Source organism: Nycticebus coucang, chromosome 6 (genome assembly GCF_027406575.1).
Source record: "Nycticebus coucang isolate mNycCou1 chromosome 6, mNycCou1.pri, whole genome shotgun sequence".
NCBI classification, from domain to species: Eukaryota; Metazoa; Chordata; class Mammalia; order Primates; family Lorisidae; genus Nycticebus; species Nycticebus coucang.
Genome location: NC_069785.1, coordinates 22,637,706 through 22,661,630, shown reverse-complemented (window position 1 = coordinate 22,661,630; position 23,925 = coordinate 22,637,706). Strand labels below are relative to the sequence as shown.

General features: G+C 36.5%; 1 protein-coding gene across 4 annotated transcripts in view; it reads left to right on the top strand.

The window, feature by feature from the left end:
• Window positions 1-23,925, top strand: part of ARHGAP5 (Rho GTPase activating protein 5) — a 79,923-nt gene that overhangs the window by 31,218 nt on the left and 24,780 nt on the right. For 3 of the 4 annotated variants that reach the window (XM_053594221.1, XM_053594223.1, XM_053594222.1), the window contains exon 3: window positions 7,893-8,040. In XM_053594221.1, the coding sequence (XP_053450196.1) occupies window positions 7,893-8,040 (148 nt within the window). The remainder of the gene's footprint in view (window positions 1-7,892; window positions 8,041-23,925) is intronic. The other variant, XM_053594224.1, reaches the window with a different exon arrangement.

The window sequence follows — 23,925 nt, the reverse complement described above, 5'->3', positions numbered from 1 at the left end:
GCCTACCTTTCTAACCTCATGATTCACTCTCACATATACTCTTAAATTTTGGGTTTGTCAAAATAGATGTAAAATAGTAGCTATCTTAGAGGTATTGTGAAAATTAAGATTATGCACATAGTATTAAAACGCACCTAATATATAGAGGTCAGTAAATAAATGGCAGTTTCTAATGATTTCTGAGTCCTTGTCTTGACATAAAGTAATCACTGAAATGTTCAGATGAGTAAATGACTTACAGACTAGATCCTTTCTTAATTTCTAAAATGTCCTTGACCTAATTTTTTTCTGTACAAGGTCTACCTTTTGAAGTCTGGGCTTAAGTCTTACATCTAGTTATTTTGACACTTAATCACATACCATTCTGTATGCTGTTAATAAAATAATGGTGGTGGTTTTGAACCTTAAAAGATTATACGTTTCTTAAGGGTATTAAATTCCACAGGTTTTTGTGCTCATGGAAACCTAGCATGTTACAGTGATTTTTTTTTTTTTAGCTTTTCAATGCTGTTGAAAGTACATCATCTTATGTCCAGATGAAGTCACGTGGAGTTGACTATTCTTCCTGTAATTTTCTGACAACTATTATTTTGGCAAGTAACTATTTCTTTATTAGGTCAGGATGCTTAGGCTTAGACACTCCTATTTAGTGACTCTCATAAGAATAAAAAATTAGGTAAATGGAACTGTTTCTGTAAGCTGGTAAATAAACCAACAGTACTTTGTATTTTAACGGAAACGTGATGAAGGCTTTCTCTTGTCTGTTAATGGTTTTGTCTCCTTCCATCAATGTTTGAGTGTCAGCCATGTGCTAGATGTGCCAGGTGCAGGTACCAAAACAGGGAAAAGTGACCAAATTCTGGATAATGTTTTGGAAGTAATAACAGGGCTAATGATATCCTCACTGTGGAGAGTAAGGGAAAAGGGAAAATCAACATTATCTCTAGATTTAAGGTTTGAGCAACTGGGATTTGCTCAAACTGGATTTGCTGAGGTAGAGAAGACTAAAAGTGAAAAGTTTCAGACCAGAGGGAATAAAGACATGTTCATGCTTTTTATGATGCGTTTAAAAAAATCTATGTGGACACCCAAGTAGAAATGTCACAGTCTCTAGAAATTAGGTGTATGAATCTGGTACTTAGAAGAGTTATCAGGACATAAAAGAATTTAAACTTATGGGATTAGTTGAATTCACATAAGGACAGAGTATAGCTAGAGAAAGAGTTTAGAAGAAATGAGTTGGGATAGAAGAGTTGTTCATAGATGAAACTGAAAAAGGAATCCTTGATGAGAAAAGAAAAACTAGTTGTGGTGATATGGGACCCAAAAAGCCAAGTGTTTAGGAGGAAGTTTAAGAAAGAATGATGCTGAGAGATAAAGAAAGATGAAGAAAATTTCTTTTTATTTGATAGTACCTGATCTTAGAGGAATGCTTGGGAAACCCACATGGAAGTGGGTTGATGAGTTAGATGTGAAAATTAGAGACAGTAGATGCAGATGACATACTCAAGAAGTTTTGCTTTGAAAAGGAGCAAGAATTGGGGCAGTAACTAGAAGGCAATGTGGAATCAAAGGACAGTTTTCGTGTTTTTAAAGATAAGAGAGATTAGGGAGTATTTATAAGTTAGTAAGAATGATCCACGAGAGGACAAATTGATGCAGTGGAAGAAAAAGAGATGGGGAATAGGAGTAACTATGAAGGAAGAAAGAAATAAGAGAGGAAAAGGTAACATGGATTAGACAATAGGAGTTATATAACTGAACTTCATAGGAGGGAAAATTGGTGATAGGTTGTGACCAGTAGGTTGGTCATGGTGATAATAAGAGTTCTTATTATTTAATGATAAGTTCTTATTTTTTCTACTTGTCACTGAAATGTGATTTGAGGCCATTTGAAAGGGAGAAGGTAGGTAGTACATGTACTATATGAGTGGTTGGGGGGAGGTGTTGTATGGGTTTTTCTTTTTTTTTTTTTTTGAGACAGAGCCTCAAGCTGTTGCCCTGTGTAGAGTGCTGTGGCATCACAGCTCATAGCAACCTTCACCTCCTGGGCTTAAGTGATTCTCCTGCCTCCACCTCCCAAGTAGGTGGGACTACAGGTACCTGCCACAATGCCTGGCTATTTTTTGGTTGCAGCCATTGTTTTTGTTTGGCAGGCCCGGGCTGGATTCAAGCCCACCATCTCAAGTGTATGTGGCTGGCGCCTTAGCTGCTTGAGCCACAGGCTCCAAGCCTCTTTTTTTTTTTTTTCTTTTTTATGAGACTGTCTCACTCTGTCACCCCAGGTAGAGTGCAGTGGCATCCTCATAGCTCACTGCAACCTCAAACTAGACTCAAGCAATCCTCTTACCTCAGCCTCCCAAGTAGCTGGGACTATAGGCATGCACCGTGATTTTAAAAGATTAAAAAAAAAATCTGGCTGATTTTTCTATTTTTGGTAGGCTGTTTTCAAACTCCTGACCACAAGAGATCTTCCCACCTTGGCCTCCCAGAATGCTAAGATTACAAGCAGGAGCCCATCGCCCCAACCCTACTTGAGTTTCATTAACTGCAGCATATGCTAGGATATATTGGCAATCTCTTGGATGTGGGCCAAGGGTTTATGGGGACCAGAGAAGTCTCAAATTGGAAGCCATTAGGGAAAAATACAATTCCTGATCTCTCCTTTTTGGAAAGAGAAGGACTAAAATTTATATATGATAATTTTTTAATCTTACCAGCTTTTCTGGTAAAGGACCAAGTAATGTCGATCCTTTTAAAATAATTTTCTTTACAAAAGAAAAATAGATGACTTACAGTAAAAATTCTGTATAATTCCCCCTATTATTCTTTCTCTTTTCTAATATAGCCTCATTCCAAATCCCTAGGGTCATTGTCATAGTTTGGTATTTTGAATTTTTGCTATATTTAACATCAATTATTTTTACAGAAATGAAATGATACTGTTTATATTAAGCTTAAAATTTATGTAATTTGTGTGTGAATCTATTAGTAACCTTAATTCACATCTTTGAATTAATTATCATTAATTTTGACATACTTGAACTGATAAATAAAAGGAAATCATTTAAAATTTCTGTTACTCTGTTTTCATAGATGTTTGCTTATTTCTGCTGTAATATGTTGTTGCTTTTTGGTTTATTGAATTCTAGATACTTGTCAAGTGAGTTTCTTTTTATAGTTAAAAGATTTTTTTGCCTTGAAGACAACTCCAACGTTAATATTGCTCTTTTAAAAACAAAAAAATCATTTTAATCCTTTTATTTTCAGTTTTTGCAGTTTCTTTTGTAGGTTAGGTTAGTTTATACCAAGACTAAGAATCTTTTTCTGTAGCTGATCTTATTCTGTTTGTGTGTATATATTTGTTCAGTTTTTTAAAAATATTTTTATTTATCTGCTTATTTTTATCTTTAAATACTACATTAAATCGCATTTCAGTTTATTATCCTCATTCTACCCCATGAGTAAATCATACATACCTGTTGCACACTAGCATAATTGAATTATCTCTTGCATCACATTTCTTCCTTTTATGGTAGGTTGATGCTTTTGGTTCTGGCCTGTTATCAAATTATTTGTACATATTATAGCTTTACCTACAAAATTATAAATTAAATTTTATTTAATAGCCATACCACTGCTACTTAGAATTAGTTTTATGTTTATTTGTATACAGGGTTCACTTTAATGTTTTTCATGGCATAAATCTTTAGCGTAAGTTCTTTTTCATTGATGTTTCATCATGCATTTGACTTTTCACAATGAGTTTGAGACTCCTGTAATTTATGAATGATTATTATATATTTGAGAACTTTAAATAAATTTTAGTTACTGGTTATACACACCTGAATGACATTGGCTGAGTGAAAAACATTCTCCACACATACTTGTCTCATTAACATACCTGTACATGACTCTTCTGACTTCTACTTTTCCTGAGAACTCTGAGGCTAGTATGCTGTCTTCCTGTAGCTATTGGTGATTTTTCTTCAGCCTGGGTGCTTTTAAGATTCTCTGAAACTTGCTGTGTTTGATATGATACATATGCAACTTGATGAATCACTCTTATTTGTCTGTCTTCCCTAATACATCGTAAGGTCATTCACTCTACAAATTAAACTCGTTATTTTAGAGAAATATCCTCCTGGACTACTTGGACTAATTTCTTTCACAGACAATATTCCACGTGTTTGGGGTATGTTGCTGAACAAAGCAGATAAAAATTCCTGTCCTTGTGTAAAGCTTAAATTATAACAAGGGCCAAATAATAATAATAATAATAATAATAATACATGAATAAATTAAATAGTGTTGTGAGGATGAGGGCAGAGGAAGAGGGATTGGGAGTACTGGGGAGGGGCTGGGGAAAGACAGCAGTAGGTTTTTAATATGGTGACCAATGTAGACCTCATTGAGAAGGTAAAGGGAACAAACAGCCAATACAAAAGTCCTAAGGCAAGAGCATTTCTGACATTAAAGTAGCAAGGAAACCAGGTAGTTTGAGGAAGAGAATAAATGATGAAGAAAGTAGAGGGAAATGAGGTCAGAACATTAAGGAGCAGTATCTAAGGCATGTAATTCTAGCTCTGTGGGAGGCCAAGGCACGTGGTTTGCTTGAGCTCAGGAGTTCCAAGACCAGCCTGAGCAAGAGCACTGGGGCAGGCACCTGTAGTCCCAACTACTTGAGAGGCTGAAACAGGAGGATTGCTGGAACTCAGGAGTTTCAGGTTGCTATGATCTATGACGCCGCCAGGACAGCTCAACCTGAGGGCAATAGAGTGAGACTCTGTCTTAAAACAAACAAAAAACCCACCCTAGAGATAACAAAATGTCAAACTACTCATTTTTCTATTGCATTTCAAAGAAGCTTGATGACATTTTATAGCAGTTAGAATCATCTAGGCTTAGATAGTTTAATTTATGGAATAGGTTTTAAATTATATAAATCATTTTGTGTTGGCATTAGTTTGTAGCTATAGATGAGCAGCAACTCTTAACTGGGGGTGCATATCAATTTCAGAGTTTTTCAAAAGTCACATGTTTTACAAAAATGTCTTGAATTATAATGGTTAAGTACTATCATAGAAAAAGGAATTGTATTTGTATACATTTCATTCATTATAAAAGCTGATATAGGAGTGTCTAATTCACAACTTTTTCTGCATAGGATTTTCTTTTACGGCAGTGACATTAATCGGTTAAAAAAAAAAAAAAGTAAAGTCTCATAGATGTCCCCCCACCCCTAATATGTATTGATTAGAACTTGACTGTCAGAGCAGTTCTGTGTTAGTATCGTATCCCTTTTGAGTTGCCCAGAAATTTCTCACTGTTACCTTAGATTAGTAGCTCTGAATCTTGGTATAACTGCAGAAATTAAATAACTTGCCTATATAACTTTATGGGCCATACCTGGGACATACATATAATGAGAATAAGCCAGAAAACCTACCTTTTTTAGCTTTCTTGTCTTATCCCCCAGTTTAAGTATTCAGGGCTGCCTGGATAAAGTTGAGACTTCACTTTTTCCTTTCCTGTGACCCCAAGGGTAGGGATGAAATGATTTCATAGTCATTTGAGAGTAGATCATCTGCTAATGGCCATTATTAAAAAGATTTCTTCTCATCCAAGTAACCAGGCTCAACCCTGCTTAATTTCTGAGATCATGCATTTTCAGGATGGTATGGCCATAGTCCAAAAAGGATTTCTTAAGGGCCGATTGGGCTTAAGAAATCCTTAAGTCCTCTAGTTAGGACTGACTACCTAGCTAGCTTATTTGTTTTACAACTTTGTGTTCCTCAGGTGACAGTGCAGACTCTTTGTCTCTTCATTTCTGTTGCTCCTGCCACAGGTTTAGGCATTGTTATTTTCATTTATCAACCTAAGTGTCATTTGTTTCACTATTGTTCTCTCTCCAAACAACATCTTTGGTTCACTTTTCACTCTTCTAATCAAATGATAATGCAGCTAGTAGTTGGCAAGCTGCAAAGTTCCCTATCACTCCTGATGGCCCAGACACTGTACTTCTCTTTCAGCTTTGAGGTTATAGTGTCTTCATTTTCACTTCAGTGGAAGGATCATTTAAGGAATAAGGACCCATGCCACTTGAGTTATTGAGTTAGGTCTTGAACTGGGTTAAACAACACCCTGATGCCCTCTTAACTAGTTATGTTGTGTGTAGTCTGTACACTCCAAAGTTGCGTGTAATCTGTATCACCAGAGAGTAATAGTATATGAAGATTTGGATTTCATGAGTTCTGAGAGTTTGCTGGGTGAGGTTTCCTGAATTGAAAGGATTTAGTTAAGTATTCAAGATACCAGAGACTTGGAAGAATACAATGAGGGATTCATTAGAGGAAAGACTATTCTGGAAAGAATGAGAATTTAAGATGAAGACTTTGTTTCAGGCACTGAAAACCATGTCTGTGCTCCCTCTCCTTAAGACAAGTATATATGGATTTGTGATTTATACCAAAGAAAATAAAAATTTGTAGATAAAATTAGATTAAAAATGGAACCAGGGTTATCTATAAAACTGCTTTAGGGTCCTCTCTGAATTTTTTGAAAACTTTCTTATCTTCCTATACTTCAGAGATTATCAATGGATTTTGCACAATAGAATCATTTGTAAGAATGTGATAGCTACTCGAGAAAGATTGAATCAAAATTTCCCTTAGTTTGACTACAGACACTATTTCCTTAGCTTTTGAGAAGTTCAGTCCCTAGTTAACAATCATTTTCTTTCTAAAGCTAGATTGAAGTTATACTCTGAGAATTCCCCACTCCCCACCTTTTTTTTTTATTATATTGAAATTTTTTTTGAGACAGTGTTACTCTGTTGGCCAGGTTAGAGTGCCATGGCATCCACCTAGCTCCCAGCAACCTCAAACTCCTGGACTTAAGAGATCTTGCTTCAGCCTCCTGAGCAGCTGGGATTGCAGGTGCCTGCCACAACACCTGGCTAATTTTACTATTTTTAATAGAGATGAAGGCTCTCCCTCCTCTTCATGTTAGCCACCCAGAGTGTACTCTGAAAATTCTTATTTATTTTTGTTTTTAACTATTGTGAAAATGTTTTATATGTTACTTCTGAAAATTATCTTAACATTAAAGAAAACATCAATAGATAGGAAGAGAAAGAAAAATAAGAGACAAATGATGGGACTAAGAGTCTATGGAGTTACATAGCCTCAATATATAATCAATAATTACAGAGTATCCCAAAACAGTAGAGTATCCTTTAGTCACTTTAGTAGGTGACTCCTAAAGTCACCATAGCATAGGGAAAATAGGAAATAGAGGCTAAATGTACCTTTATTTACAAAATACTCCTTCTAGAATTTTACAAAAAATACATGTTAGCCACCTCTGTATAAAATTTTGGAATGAAATTTTGTAAATGTATATTTAGCTACAATTTCCCATTTTCCCTGTGTATGGCAACTTTAGGGGCAACCCCTGGGACACCCTATGTATTACGTTATTAAAAATACATGTAGACACAAAAACCTCACTTATACCTACCTCAAAGACCAGATAAAATTGACATGTCATACCTAAACTGAACCAGGCATTGCTTACTCCAGTTTGTCCCTGTGCTGGCATTGAAAATGATCTTCTAATCCCTCTCTACTTACCCAGTTTTCTCTTATTTTCCAAAGAGAACATTTTTTTTCTAGTCAGCCATCTTGTTGTTGTTGTTGTTCACTTTTGTCTCTTTATTGCTCAAGTTGCTGCTTCTAGCAGAATTTATTTGAGTCTCATGTTGATGGACATTTAGGTTGGGTGTGGGTTTTAAATATTTCTTTTGATGCAAACTTTGTATTTATGTTGCTTAATAATATTCTGAAAGAAATTAATTTTAATCATTTTAACTCGAATATGTTTTCTTATAGCAGAAGAAGAAAACTAAGAACTTCAATCCACCAATACGTAGAAATTGGGAAAGTAATTACTTTGGGATGCCCCTCCAGGATCTGGTTACACCTGAAAAGCCCATACCACTGTTTGTTGAAAAATGTGTGGAATTTATTGAAGATACAGGTAGGATAGAAGTACCATAGCAAGAGATTTGATTTAAAATTTCACTTTTGCTACACCAACACTGTGTCAAATGTTTGTGATTTGTTAAAGCTTAATTTTGAAAGATCTGTATAGTTTTCATTATTAGGATTGATTGTCTTGAATATTAACTCTTCAGGTAGTCATATGATAATTGAAAGAAGTTTTGTTGTTGCTCAGTACTGCACTTTCCTTGGACTTCTCTTGAACCTAATAAATGACTATGTTGAATGCTAAAACATTAAGCCTACGTTATTCTGGAAGTTAGGTTAGTTTGATTATTATTCTATTTAATTGAGAATAGTCATGGTTTCAATCAATAATTTGAAAATTTTTAGTAATTTTAAGTATCATACTTTTATTTGTATGACCCATTTTACACATAGTTCTTAAAAACTTTTTAACAATAATTAACAGATGTATGAAAGGCAGCTCATTCTATTTGTGCTGTTATTGTTTATTCAGCAATTTTAGCTTGATATGGTTTGACTTGAGTTGTATTCTTAAGGAATGTACAGATACTCTCACTATTAAAAAATAAGCCTGATTTTACATTCATTTTGCCTCATATAAACCATTAAAACTGAAAAAATGAGAGTTGGGCCTATCAGAGGTGGGTGATAGAGGCTAATGGTTGTTGAGTTTGAATGCATTTAAAATGAATATGAGTTAACCACAAAACCTTAGTGATTTAATGGACTACAAATTTTAATAGTTTGAAAATATGATCTGAGTAAGTTTTTGGCTTTATTTGGTCTTGATAATCTCTTTTGACATATAAGCATTGTTTAAGAATGTAGGATACCCATGTCCTATCTAAAAAATCATGATTTTTACACAAATATATACTTTATCCTTCAGTCTGATTATCAGTTATGTTCTACACAGTATATATTGGGTTGTCTGTTGGAATGCTAACTCTTCGCCTTTTTTTTTTTTTGAGACAGAGTCTCACTTTGTTGCCCTTGATAGAGTGCCATGATGCCACAGCTCACAGCAACTGCAAACTGTTTGGGCTTAAGTGATTCTCTTGCCTGAGCCTCCCAAGTAGCTGGGACTACAGGCGCCCGCCACAACGCCCGGCTATTGTTGTTGTTGTAGTTGTCATTGTTGTTTAGCTGGCCTGGGCCAGGTTCAAACCTGCCAGCCTGTGTGTATGTGGCCGGTGCCCTACCCACTGAGCTACCCTTACGGGCACTACCCTTATGGATGCTTTTTAACAAATTTACAAAATAACTATTAATCCTATTTTTCTGAGAGTTTTTATTCAAAATAGGTTTTGATTTTGTCACATGGTTTTTCTGCATCTGTTGAGACGATCATATGGTTCTTTTTTTTACTTTTTATATGTAATTTATATATGAATTATATTAATTGATTTTTCACATGTTAAACTAACCTTGTGTCCCTGGAATAAACACTGCTTAGTCATAATGTTTGCTAGTTTCAGTTTTTCAAAAAAAATAAGCATTTCTCCATCCTAAAAGATATGAGTCTGTAGTTCTTTTGTGGTGTCTTGGTTGGCAGTAGAGTAAAACTGGCAACATAGATCTGCGTTTATTTTGGGGAAGAGTTTGTATAGAAGGGTAATATTTCTTAAGTTTTGGTAGAAGTCACCATTGAAACTATTTGGAACTGGCATTTTGTTTGTGAGGAGAGTTTAAGATAAATAGCTATTCAGATTTATTATTTCTTCTTGAGTGTAAAGGTTGGTTATTTATGTCTTTTGAGAAATTTGTGATTTCATGTAGGTTGGCATAAGGTTATTTCTAAAATTTTTAATTATCCTTTTAATTCCTTGTAGCATCTGTAGTGATGTCTTTCATTGCTGATAATAAATTGTCTTTTTGGTTATTGTTAAGAAATTTATCAATTTTATTGATCATTTCCAAGAATCAGCTTTTGCTTTTGTTGATTTTTTTAATTCATTGAATTTTACTTTATATATCTTTCTGCTTTTGTTTTGTCTCTCTAGCTCCTTAAAATAGAAGCCTAGATCATTAAGTTAGACCAGTTTTCCTTCCTGTTATATACATACATACATACATATATATATATTATAAATATTTAATGGTTTAGATTTTCCTCTAAGCATTGTTTGAGCTGCTTAAGATTCTATAGATTTTGATAGGTTGTATTCCATTTTCAGTGAATTTAAAATACTGTACTTTGTAATTTCTCTCTTTTTTCTTTTTTTTATTTAACTCATCAGTTACTAGATTTCTAAATACTTGGTAATTTTCCACAACTATGTTATTTGTTTCTGGTTACTTCTGCTGTAGTTGGATTAAAAACAATTTGATTACAGCTTAAGTTTATTTGTACTTGTTTTATAGCCCAAAATGTGGTCTATTTTGAAGAATATTTCATGAGATCTTACACAGAATGTTTATTACTATTATGTGACCATACATGTCAGGTCAAATTCCTTGAGAGGTGGGTCAAGTCTTGATATCCTGTCTAATTTATTTGTTTGGGTTTGTTTAATCACAGAGTGCTGTTGAAATCTTCAAGTGTAATTGTGGGTTTATCTGTTTCTCCTTTCACTTCTGTTAGATTTTACTTCACATGTTTTGAGGTTGTACTTCATGAACTGACCTTCGTTATGAAACAGTTTCTTTACGTTTGGTAGTATTCTTAGTTCTAGAGCCTTCTTTGCCTAATTTAATTATAGCCTTTGAATGGTGTTCATGATGTATCCTTTTTTATATCTTTTTCTGTACTTTTGCTTTTAATTTATATTCTAAATTAGGGTTAGAAATATTACAAAGTGGATTACAATAAGTTACAAATATTCTAAAGTGGATTTCAGCATATCATTGGGTCTGGTGATTACTTAAATTTTCACTGGAGTGTTAATCATTGACTTTTAATGTTATCATTGCTGTAATTTTTTTTTTTTTTTTTTTTTTTTGAGACAGAGTCTCACCTTGTCACCTTGGGTAGAGTGCCATAGTGTCATAGATCACAGAAGCCTCAAACTCTTGAGTTCAAGTGGTCCTCTTGCCTCAGCATCCTAAGTAGCTGGGACTATTGGTACCCACCACAACACCCACCTATTTTTAGCAGAGACTGGTCTCAACTCTTGTGCAGGCTGTCTTTGAACTCCTGAGATCTACCTGAGCCTCCCAGATTGCTAGATGGCTCATGCCTGCAATCCTATCGATATACTTTTTTTTTAATCTGCCATCATATTTTTATTTTTTATGTGTCTTACATGATGATTATTTTTCCCACACACACACACTTTTGGGGGGATTAATTGAATAGTTTTGATTTTATTTTATCTGCACTATCAGGTTGTTATTTATGTCCATCTCTTAGGGTTTTTTAGGGTGTTTAAGTTTGTAATATACATCTTTATTATAGTTTACCCTCAAATAATGTATCATCATCATGTGTGCTGAGTGCTCTGGTACAGACTTGTATCCCAGCTACTTCAGAGATTGAGGCATGAGAGTTGTGTTTGGTCAGGAATTCAGGGATGCAGTATGCCAAGATGACACTTGTGAATAGCAACTGTATTCCAGCCTGGCCAAGGTAGTGAGACCTTTACCTCTTTAAAAAACAAAAGAACCTTGTAACAGTATACTTTGCCCTATCCTTTGTTCTATTACATATTTTAATTCTGTTTTAAACATTAACAAATGTGTATAAATTTTGCTTTGCATTAAGTGGGAAATTTTGTTATTTAAAGATATTTTCTTAAGATTATAATTCATATGTAACAGCTTTATTGAAATATAATTTACATACATACAATTCATTCATTAAAGTGTAGAGTACTAATTTAGTATATTCACCGAGTTGTGCAGCCGAGAGCACAATCAATTTTGGAACATTTATGGAGAGTTCAGGGGAAACACTTGAAGAAATTGGCCTGGGAGAATATTTTATGAGGTGGACCCCCTGGGCAATTGAAACAACACCAAAAATACATTACTGGGATCTGATCAAACTAAAAAGCTTCTGCACAGCCAAGAACACAGTAAGTAAAGCAAGCAGACAGCCCTTAGAATGGGAGAAGATATTTGGGGGTTATGTTTCTGACAAAGGTTTGATAACTAGAATCCACAGAGAACTCAAACTAATTAAGAAGAAAAGAACAAAGTGATCCCATTTCCTTGTGGGCAAGAGACTTGAACTGAAGCTTCTCTGAAGAGGACAGGTGCATGACCTACAGACACATGAAAAAATGCTCACCATCTTTTTACATCACAGCCATTTAATTATAATCTTTATGAGATTGGGGACCTCTGGTTTTTAAAACAGTGTGTGGCATATAATTCTTATAAATCTTTAATGTTTAAGTACTCATCATTTAATTCATTTTTAAATGAATTAAAAATTTTTAGTAGTCCTGTTTGTCCTTGTAACATTAGTTACACACAGGTTATTTTTCTTTTTAGTCTTTATTTTCTTTTTTTTTAGTCTTTATTTTCCATATTAGAATTAGCATGATTGTTTTTTCCACTAAATATAAAGAATGCATGATCACTGCAAAAGTTCAGAGATAGTGGCATTTGTACCACAGAGACTTTGTCAATAATTTAAATTTATATCAACTGAATAATTTGCCTTATGCTCATCATTAAATTCTTTTATTAAAGAGTTTTAAGTAATGAAACTTAATAAAATTCTTTTATTAAAGAGTTTACATTTCATAACAATGGATGATGAAGGAGATACATAGTGCACAAGATGCTCAGTGCTAATAAGGCAAGAAGAACCATTCTTAGGCAAAAGCTATCTCACATGCTTTATTTTTAAGTTAGATTGAACCTTATGAAACTAGAATTTTTTATTTATTTATTTATTATTATTTTTTTTTTTTTGTAGAGACAGAGTCTCACTTTATGGCCCTCCGTAGAGTGCCGTGGCCTCACACAGCTCACAGCAACCTCCAACTCCTGGGCTTGAGCAATTCTCTTGCCTCAGCCTCCCGAGTAGCTGGGACTACAGGCGCCCACCACAACGCCCGGCTATTTTTTGGTTGCAGTTTGGCCGGGGCTGGGTTTGAACCCGCCACCCTCGGTATATGGGGCCAGCGCCTTACTGACTGAGCCATTACAGTTGAAAACCAGATGACATACAACTATAGCACTTCTAGTGATTCCTTTCAGGTAAAGGGAATGTTGTGCAAGTCTGAAGAAACACTATCCTTTACCCTTTTTATCCCCAAAGTGAAATAACTACTTTGATAATACATGTATGATAATTAGCTTTTACTGAATGCTTAACTATTTACACACCTTACGCCTATTTATACACCGTCAGTGTGCCATTAAGTGTTTCATTAATTCATTTAATTTTCACACCTCAATCGTGCAGTTAGTATCTCCACTTTACAGATGAAGAAACTGAGGCTCAGAGAAATTAAATAACTTGTCTGAGGTTGCACAATTGAATTCTAGCCCAGGCTTCACTTATTATTACTGCTTTACAGGTGATTCTTGATAACCATAGTTTTTTTGGTTCTTTTTTAACTTCATTCAAAGTAATATGAGGGTACAATATTTAGGTTACATTGTTCTCACTTCCACTGTAAAGTTCCATTTGTAGAAGAGCCCCTCACTCATGGGGTGTGTTACACACCCTCACAATGTGCACGTTAGGTGAGATCCCACCTCATGCCCTCCCTTCTGCTTCCCTCTACCCCTGAACTGGACTATAATAGTGTTTTATTCTTTTTTTTTTTTTTTTTTTTTCTTTTTTTTTTTATTGTTGGGGATTCATTGAGGGTACAATAAGCCAGTTACACTGATTGCAATTGTTAGGTAAAGTCCCTCTTGCAATCATGTCTTGCCCCCATAAAGTGTGACACACACCAAGGCCCCACCCCACTCCCTCCCTCTCTCTTTCTGCTCCCCCCCCCATAACCTTAATTGTCATTAATTGTCCTCATATCAAGATTGAGTACATAGGATTCATGCTTCTCCATTCTTGTGATGCTTTACTAAGAATAATGTCTTCCACTTCCATCCAGGTTAATACGAAGGATGTAAAGTCTCCATTTTTTTTAATGGCTGAATAGTATTCCATGGTATACATATACCACAGCTTGTTAATCCATTCCTGGGTTGGTGGGCATTTAGGCTGTTTCCACATTTTGGCGATTGTAAATTGAGCTGCAATAAACAGTCTAGTACAAGTGTCCTTATGATAAAAGGATTTTTTTCCTTCTGGGTAGATGCCCAGTAATGGGATTGCAGGATCAAATGGGAGGTCTAGCTTGAGTGCTTTGAGGTTTCTCCATACTTCCTTCCAGAAAGGTTGTACTAGTTTGCAGTCCCACCAGCAGTGTAAAAGTGTTCCCTTCTCTCCACATCCACGCCAGCATCTGCAGTTTTGAGATTTTGTGATGTGGGCCATTCTCTCTGGGGTTAGATGATATCTCAGGGATGTTTTGATTTGCATTTCTCTAATATATAGAGATGATGTGTTTTTTCATGTGTTTGTTAGCCATTCGTCTGTCGTCTTTAGAGAAAGTTCTATTCATGTCTCTTGCCCATTGATATAAGGGATTGTTGGCTTTTTTCATGTGGATTAATTTGAGTTCTCTATAGATCCTGGTTATCAAGCTTTTGTCTGATTGAAAATATGCAAATATCCTTTCCCATTGTGTGGGTTGTCTCTTTGCTTTGGTTATCGTCACCTTAGCTGTACAGAAGCTTTTCAGTTTAATGAAGTCCCATTTGTTTATTTTTGTTGTTGTTGCAATTGCCATGGCAGTCTTCTTCATGAAGTCTTCCCCCAGGCCAATATCTTCCAGTGTTTTTCCTATGCTTTCTTTGAGGATTTTTATTGTTTCGTGCCTTAAATTTAAGTCCTTTATCCATCTTGAATCAATTTTTGTGAGTGGGGAAAGGTGTGGGTCCAGTTTCAGTCTTTTACACGCAGACATCCAATTCTCCCAACACCATTTATTGAATAGGGAGTCTTTCCCCCAAGGTAAGTTCTTGTTTGGTTTATCGAAGATTAGGTGGTTGTAAGATGTTAGTTTCATTTCTTGGTGTTCAATTCGATTCCAAGTGTCTATGTCTCTGTTTTTGTGCCAGTACCATGCTGTCTTGAGCACTATGGCTTTGTAGTACAGACTAAAATCTGGTATGCTGATGCCCCCAGCTTTATTTTTGTTACTAAGAACTGCCTTAGCTATAGGGGGTTTTTTCCGGTTCCATACAAAACGCAGAATCATTTTTTCCAAATCTTGAAAGTACGATGTAGGTACTTTGATAGGAATGGCATTGAATAGGTAGATTGCTTTGGGAAGTATAGACATTTTAACAATGTTGATTCTTCCCATCCATGAGCATGGTATGTTCTTCCATTTGTTAATATCCTCTGCTATTTCCTTTCTGAGGAGTTCATAGTTTTCTTTATAGAGGTCCTTCACCTCCTTCGTTAGGTATATTCCTAGGTATTTCATTTTCTTTGAAACTATGGTGAAGGGAGTTGTGTCCTTAATTAGCTTCTCCTCTTGACTGTTATTGGTGTATACAAAGGCTACTGACTTGTGGACATTGATTTTATATCCTGAAACATTACTATATTTTTTGATGACTTCTAGGAGTCTTGTGGTTGAGTCTTTGGGGTTCTCTAAGTATAAGATCATGTCATCAGCAAAGAGGGAGAGTTTGACCTCCTCTGCTCCCATTTGGATTCCCTTTATTTCCTTGTCTTGCCTAATTGTATTGGCTAGAACTTCCAGCACTATGTTGAATAGTAAAGGTGACAGAGGACAACCTTGTCTGGTTCCAGTTCTAAGAGGAAAAGCTTTCAGTTTTACTCCATTCAGTAAAATATTGGCTGTGGGTTTGTCATAGATAGCTTCAATCAGTTTTAGAAATGTGCCACCTATGCCTATACTCTTCAGTGTTCTAATTAGAAAAGGATGCTGGATTTTATCAAATGCTTTTTCTGCATCTATTGAGAGGATCATGTGATCTTTATTTTTGCCTCTGTTAATATGGTGGATAACGTTTATGGACTTGCGTATGTTGAACCAGCCTTGCATCCCTGGGATGAAGCCTGCTTGATCATGATGAATGACTTTTTTGATGATAAGCTGTAATCTATTGGCTAGGATTTTGTTGAGAATTTTTCCATCTATATTCATGAGTGAGATTGGTCTGAAATTCTCCTTTTTGTTTGGGTCTTTTCCTGGTTTTGGTATCAGGGTGATGTTTGCTTCATAGAATGTGTTGGGGAAGATTCCTTCTTCCTCAATTTTTTGGAATAATTTCTGCAGTACAGGAATAAGCTCTTCCTTGAAGGTTTGATAGAATTCTGGAGTGAAGCCATCTGGACCAGGGCATTTTTTAGTTGGAAGCTTTTTTATTGTTTCTTTGATCTCAGTGCTTGAAATTGGTCTGTTCAGGAGGTCTATTTCTTCCTGGCCAAGTCTAGGGAGAGGGTGTGATTCCAAATATTGATCCATTTCCTTCACATTGTCAAATTTCTGGGCATACAGTTTCTGGTAGTATTCAGAGATGATCTCTTGTATCTCTGTGGGATCAGTTGTTATTTCCCCTTTATCATTTCTGATTGAGGTTACTAGAGATTTTACTTTTCTATTTCTAGTTAGTCTGGCCAATGGTTTATCTATTTTATTTATTTTTTCAAAAAACCAACTCCTTGTTTCATTAATTTTCTGAATGATTCTTTTGTTTTCAATTTCATTGATCTCTGATTTGATTTTGGAGATTTCTTTTCTTCTACTGAGTTTAGGCTTAGATTGTTCTTCTTTTTCCAATTCCATAAGGTCTCTTGTGAGATTGTTGATGTGCTCTCTGTCTGTTTTTCGAATGTAGGCATCTAAAGCGATGAATTTTCCTCTCAAAACTGCTTTTGCAGTATCCCACAGGTTTTGGTAGCTTGTGTCTTCATTGTTGTTATGCTTAAGGAAGTTAGTGATTTCCTGTTTGATTTCTTCCTGCACCCATCTGTTATTCAACAGAAGATTGTTTAATTTCCATGCCTTTGGATGGGGTCGAGCATTTTTGTTAGAGTTGAGTTCCACCTTTAGTGCCTTATGGTCTGAAAAGATACAAGGTAAAATTTCAATTCTTTTGATTCTGTTGATATTTGTTTTGTGTCCCAGGATATGATCAATTTTGGAGAATGTTCCATGGGGTGATGAGAAGAATGTATATTCTTTATCTTTGGGGTGGAGTGTTCTATATGCGTCTATCAAGCATAATTGTTCTAGGGTCTCATTTAAATCTCTTATATCTTTGTTTAATTTCTGTTTAGAGGATCTGTCCAGCTCTGTAAGAGGTGTGTTAAAGTCCCCTGTTATGATGGTATTATCAGATATCATATTGCTCAGACTGAGTAAGGTCTGTTTCAAGAATCTGGGAGCATTTAAATTTGGTGCATAGATATTTAGAATTGAAATGTCTTCTTGTTGTAGTTTTCCCTTGACCAATATAAAGTGACCATCTTTGTCTTTTTTGACTTTAGTTGCTTTAAATCCACATGTATCTGAAAATAAGATTGCAACTCCTCTTTTCTTCTGAATTCCGTTTGCCTGAAAAATTGTCTTCCAACCCTTGACTCGGAGCTTTAATTTGTCTTTTGAAGCCAGGTGTGTTTCTTGCAGACAGCAAATGGATGGCTTGTGTTTTTTAATCAAGTCAGCCAATCTATGTCTCTTCAGTGGGGAATTCAAGCCATTAACATTTATGGAGATAATTGATAAGTGTGGTAGTATTCTATTCGTCTTATTTGGTGAGAGTCCATTGCTTAGTTTTGTCTTTTGCATCAGTGTGGAGGTTAGGTTCTGTCCTTTGATTTCTGAGTTCTTACTTTGCTGCTGATCCATTGTGGTGGTCAGTGTGCAGAACAGGTTGAAGTATTCCCTGTAGAGCTGGTCTTGTTGTGGTGAATTTCCTCAATGTTTGTATATCCGTAAATGATTTGATTTCTCCATCAATTTTGAAGCTTAGCTTAGCAGGGTACAGAATTCTGGGCTGAAAATTGTTCTGTTTAAGTAGATTAAAGGTAGATGACCATTGTCTTCTTGCTTGGAAAGTTTCATTAGAGAAGTCTGAGGTCACTCTGATGGATTTGCCCCTGTAGGTCAACTGGCGCTTACTCCTGGCAGCTTGCAGAATCTTTTCTTTTGTCTTGACTTTGGACAGGTTCATCACAATGTGTCTTGGAGAAGCTCGGTTAGAGTTGAGGCGAGCTGGGGTCCGATAGCCCTCTGAAAGCAGTGTGTCAGAATCTTTGGTGATGTTTGGGAAATTTTCTTTTATAATATTCTCTAGTATGGCTTCCATTCCTCTGGGGCATTCTTCTTCCCCTTCTGGAATTCCTATAACTCGTATGTTGGAACGTTTCATAAAGTCCCATAATTCTGACAGTGAACGTTCTGCTTTCTCTCTCTTCTTTTCTGCCTCTTTTACTATCTGAGTTATCTCAAAAACTTTGTCTTCTACCTCTGAAATTCTTTCTTCTGCATGGTCTAACCTGTTGCTGATACTTTCCATTGCATCTTTAAGTTCCCTGATTGACTGTTTCATTTCCTTCAGCTCTGCTATATCCTTTTTATATTCTTCATATCGTTCATCTCTGATTTGATTCTGTTTTTGAATTTCCTTTTGGTTATTTTCCACTTTATTAGCAGTTTCCTTCATTGTTTCCATCATTTCTTTCATTGTTTTCAACATGTGTATTCTAAATTCCCTTTCTGTCATTCGTAACATTTCTGTATAGGTGGAATCCTCTGCAGTAGCTACCTCATGGTCCCTTGGCGGGGTTGTTCTGGACTGGTTCTTCATGTTGCCTGGAGTTTTCTGCTGATTCTTCCTCATGAGTGATTTCTTTTATCTGTTTCCTTGCCCTAATTTTCCTTTCACTTCCTCTTGCTCTTTAAGTTCTTGTGCCTGTGGACTAAGGGTTACAGGACCAGAAAGGTGAGAAGGTTGAAGAGCAAAAAAGGGATGAAAGAAAGGAGGACCGAGTGATAAGAAAAAAAAGAAAGATAGAGAAAGGAGAGGGGGTAGGGATAAGGAATATTGACAAAAAGAAGAGAGGCACAGAAAGAGGGAGACAGGGCAATATAGGTGTACAGTAGGGTACTTTGACACAACCTTAAAAAACCCCACCTTCTGGGGGTTGGGTGCCCAGTTGGGTGGTTCCCTTGAGGTCAGCAGCTCTTTGCTAACCTGGTCAGACACAGTACCCCACCTCCACCAAGTAGAGAGGAAAGACAAAGATGCTATAAATGAAACTAAAACAAGCAAACAGAAAACTTTATGGCGATAAAATTGGGTGAAAAACCAAGTGATAGCGGTAGAAACACTAGCAAAAATGAAGTTGTAGTTATTAAAAAAGGCAGCAATGGGAAATTATAATTAAACTAGAAAAATTGAGAAAGAAAAAGGGATCTGTATGGAAAAGATTGAAATTAAGAAACAAAAGAACATCAACAACGTCAAAATAAACAAACAAAAAAACCCAACCAAACAAAAAAAAAAGAAAAAAAAATACACAACCAAAAACAAAGCAGTTTGTATATGTTGTTGAATATTGTCTGGGCAACACGTGGTCTTTTGGGGTATGAGATGTTAGTCACAGTTCTGATACGACTGGAGGCTGCTGATTTCTCAAACCCCAGCAGGTAGACACCCTAAATCTCTCTTCAGCCCACTTAAAAGGCACTTTGAACTTGTAAACTTGCTGAGCAGAAGCTTTCCCAGCTTTCTCGCTGGAATCACTGCTGAAGTGGCTATCCACTTACTCAGTGTGCCAAAACCGGTCTCACTCTGCCCCTGAGGGTTAGGGCTGCAAGGCGGCTCAGACCCCACCCTTAGGCTACTTGGTTGCTGGGTTACCAGCTCCCACCCGTTTCTAGCTCTGCTACCCTGAGGGCGGAGCTTGCCGGGGCAGATCACTGACAATGGATCCGTGTGACCCACCGCCAAACACTATTAGCTCCGTCTGGCTCAGCGGCTCAGACTGGGGCCCTAGACAGCGGCCAAAGTTCTCCGCACTCCCACTCAGGCCTTCCCCAAGGCAGTTCAACTCAGTGCCAAGTCCAAGGACATCAAAAGAGTTCACAGGTAAGGCCTTTCTGGTTTGCAGTCTCGCTGCTACTGAACTTACAGTTGTGGGCGGGTTTAGACGGGTTGAACACACGCGACCACTTGCCGGTTTTCCACTGTTTTAGTCCTCCTCTTGGGGTCCAGAAGTCTCTCGCTGACTCCCTGTATCCTCATAGGAGTGATGATAGGCAGTTCCCACCAGCCAGAGATGCCTGGAGTCCTATCTCCCCAGACTCACGGTGCCCAGATGCAAGGAAGCTGTTACTCGGCTGCCATCTTGCTCCGCCCCAATAGTGTTTTATTCTTAACAACATGTAATTGTTTATATATTATTTCATATTAGTATGGAGTACATCGAATATTTATTTTTCCATTCTTGTGATACTTTACTAAGAAGAATGTATTTCATCTCCATCCAGGTAAATGCAAAAAGTGTAAAGTCTCCATCTTTTTAATGGCTGAAAAATATTCCATGGTATACATATAGCACAGTTTGTTGATCCATTCATGGGTTGATGGGCACTTAGGTTGCTTCCACAACTTGGGAATTATGAATTGAGCCACAATAAACATTCTAGTGCATATGTCTTTGTGGTAAAATGATTTTTGTTTTTCTGGGTAGACACCTAGTAATGGGATTGCAAGGTCAAATGGAAGGTCTACTTTTAGATCTTTGAGGATTCTCCATACTTCTCTTCAAAAAGGCTGTATTAGTTTGCAATCCCACCAGCAGTGTTCTCTTTTCTCCACATCCATGCCAGCATCTGGTGTTTTGAGACTTTGTGATGTGGGCTAATCTTGGTGGGGTTAGGTGGTATCTTAAGAGGGGTTTTGATTTGCATTTCTTTCATGATTAAAAACAAGCTTTTTTCATGTGTTTGTTGGCCATTTGTCTGTCATCCATGGCGAAGTTTCTGTGTTCAAATCCCTTGCCCACTTATAGAGAGGGTTCTTTGCACTTTTCTTATTGTTTAATGTGAGTTCTCTGTAGATTCTAGTTATCAGGCCTTTGCCAGATTCACAACATGCAAGAATCTTCTCCCATTCTGAGGACTCTTTGCTCTGTTTGTGGTACACTTAACTGTGCAGAAGCTTTTTAGCTTTATCAAGTCCCAGTTATTTATTTTTAGTGTTGCTACAATTGCTGGGGGGTGGGGTCTTCTTTATAAAGGCCAATATCTTCAAGTATTTTCCCCACACTATCTTCAGGAATTTTTATGTTTTGTGTCTTAAATTTTAATCTTTTTTATCCAGCAAGAATCAATTTTTGTCAATGGTGAGAGATGTGGGCCCAGTTTCAATGTTCTGCATGTGGATAACCGGTTCTGTCTTAAATAAGGATTCTTTTCCCCATTGCGTGTTTTGTATATTCTAGAAACTCTATATTCTCTGTCCTATTCTATAGATCTACATCTCTATTTTTGTGCCAATACCAGGCTGTTTTGATCACTACAGCTGTGTGATACAACCTGAAATCTGGCAACGTGATGCCTCCCGATTTGTTTTTTTTTTTTTTTTTTTTTTTTGTAGAGACAGAGTCTCACTTTATGGCCCTCGGTAGAGTGCCGTGGCCTCACACAGCTCACAGCAACCTCCAACTCCTGGGCTTAAGCGATTCTCTTGCCTCAGCCTCCCGAGTAGCTGGGACTACAGGCGGCCGCCACAACGCCCGGCTATTTTTTGGTTGCAGTTTGGCCAGGGCCGGGTTTGAACCCACCACCCTCGGTATATGGGGCCGGCGCCCTACCGACTGAGCCACAGGCGCCGCCCTCCCGATTTGTTTTTATTTCTAAGAACTATATTTGCTATTTGGGTTTTTTTCTGGTTCCATATGAATCAAAGTACTATTTTTTCAAGATCTTTAAAGTATGATATTGGTGCTTTGATGGGGATTACATTAAATCTGGAGATTGCTTTAAGTAGTACAGACATTTTAACGACATTGATTCTTCCCAGCCATGAGCATGGTATGTTCTTCCAATTTGATTCTTCCCAGCCATGAGCATGGTATGTTCTTCCAATTGTTGATATCTTCTGCTATTTCCTTTCTCTAAGTTTCGTAATTCTCTTCGCAGAAATCTTTTATGTCTTTTGTTAGATATACTCCTAGGTATTTCATCTTCTTTGGTGCTATTGTAAAAGGACTAGAGTCTTTGATTTTGTGCTCAGCTTGGCAATTGTTAGCATATATGAAGATTTGTGGGTATTGATTTTCTATCCTGAGACACTGCTGTATTTCTTGTAGATCTTTGTAGTTGAGTCCTTGGAGTTTTTCAGGTATAAGATCATGTCACTTGCAAAGAGGGAGAGTTTGACCTCCTCTGTCCCCATTTGGATTCCTTTGATCTCCTTCTCTTGCCTGATTGCTATGGCTAGGACTTCCAAAACTATGTTAAATAGCAGTGTAGACAGCAGGCATCCTTGTCTGGTTCCAGATTTGAGTGGAAATGCTGAGTTTCACTCCATTGAATATGATACTGGCTGTGGGTTTACTGTAGATAGCCTCTATCAGCTTAAGGAATGTTCCTTCTAAACTTATGAAAGGATGCTTGATATTGTCAAAAGCCTTTTCTGCATCAATTGAAAGAATCATATGGTCTTTGTTTCTGATTCTGTTTGTGTGTTGTGTTATATTTTTAGATTTGTGTATGTTGAACCAATACCTTCCAAAACTCAAACCAGTATATATTGGTCTGTCTCCTCTACATTTTCATATTTCTGGGAATAGAGTTTTTTGTAGTAATTGTTGAGAATCTTTTATATTTCTATGGCATCTGTTATTTCCCCTTTATCATGTCTGATTGTAGTTATTAAAGATTTTATTTTTGTGTTTTTGGTTAGTCTAGCCAAGGGCTTATCAATTTTATTAATCTTTTCAAAGAACCAACTTTTTGTTTTGCTGATCTTCTGAATCATTCTTTTGTTTTCAATTTCATTTAATTCTACTCTAATTTTGGATGTTTCTTTCCTTACGCTGGGTTTGGGATTAGATTGTTCTTCCTTTTCCTATTGCTTGAGATGGCCCATTAGGTTTCTGACTTGCTCTCTTTCTGTTTTCTTGATAAAGGCATTCAATGCTATAAATTTCCCTCTAAAGACTACCTTTGCAGTATCCTACAGGTTTTGATAGTTTGTTTTCATTATTGTTTTGTTCCAATAAACAAAGAATATCATTTTGATGATATTCTTGATCTCATCTATGACCCAGCTATCACTTAGCACAAGGTTATGATTTTATTTGAGTATGAATATTTCTGTTGCTGTTGAGTTCAACTTTTATTCCATGATTGTCTGAAAAGATACAGGGGATAATGTCTGTTCTTTTGAATTTGTTGAGGTTAGCTTTGTGGCCTAAGATATGATCAATTTTGGAAGATGATCCATGGGCTAATGAGAAGAATTTGTATTCGGTTTTGTTAGGATAAAGCATTCTATAAATGTCTGTTAAGTCCATTATTTCTTTTAGTTTCTGCTTGGAGGATCTGTCCAGTACTCCCAATGGGGTGTTAAAATCTCCAACTGTAATAGTGTGGGAAGATAATCATATTATTCATATCTGTTTTATATATTGAGGAGCATTCAAATATCTCTTCATATTTTGTGTTTCCCTTGACCAGTATGTAGTGTCCATCTTTGTCTTTCATTATTTTTATTGGTTTGAATCTCATTGTATCTGCATACAAGATTGCAGCCCCAGCTTTTTTATGCTTTCCCTTTGCCTGGAATACCATTGCCCATCCTTTTACCCTGAGTCTTGTTTTATCTTTTGAGGTAAGGAGAGCTTCTTGTAGGCAGCAGATATCCAGCCTGAGTT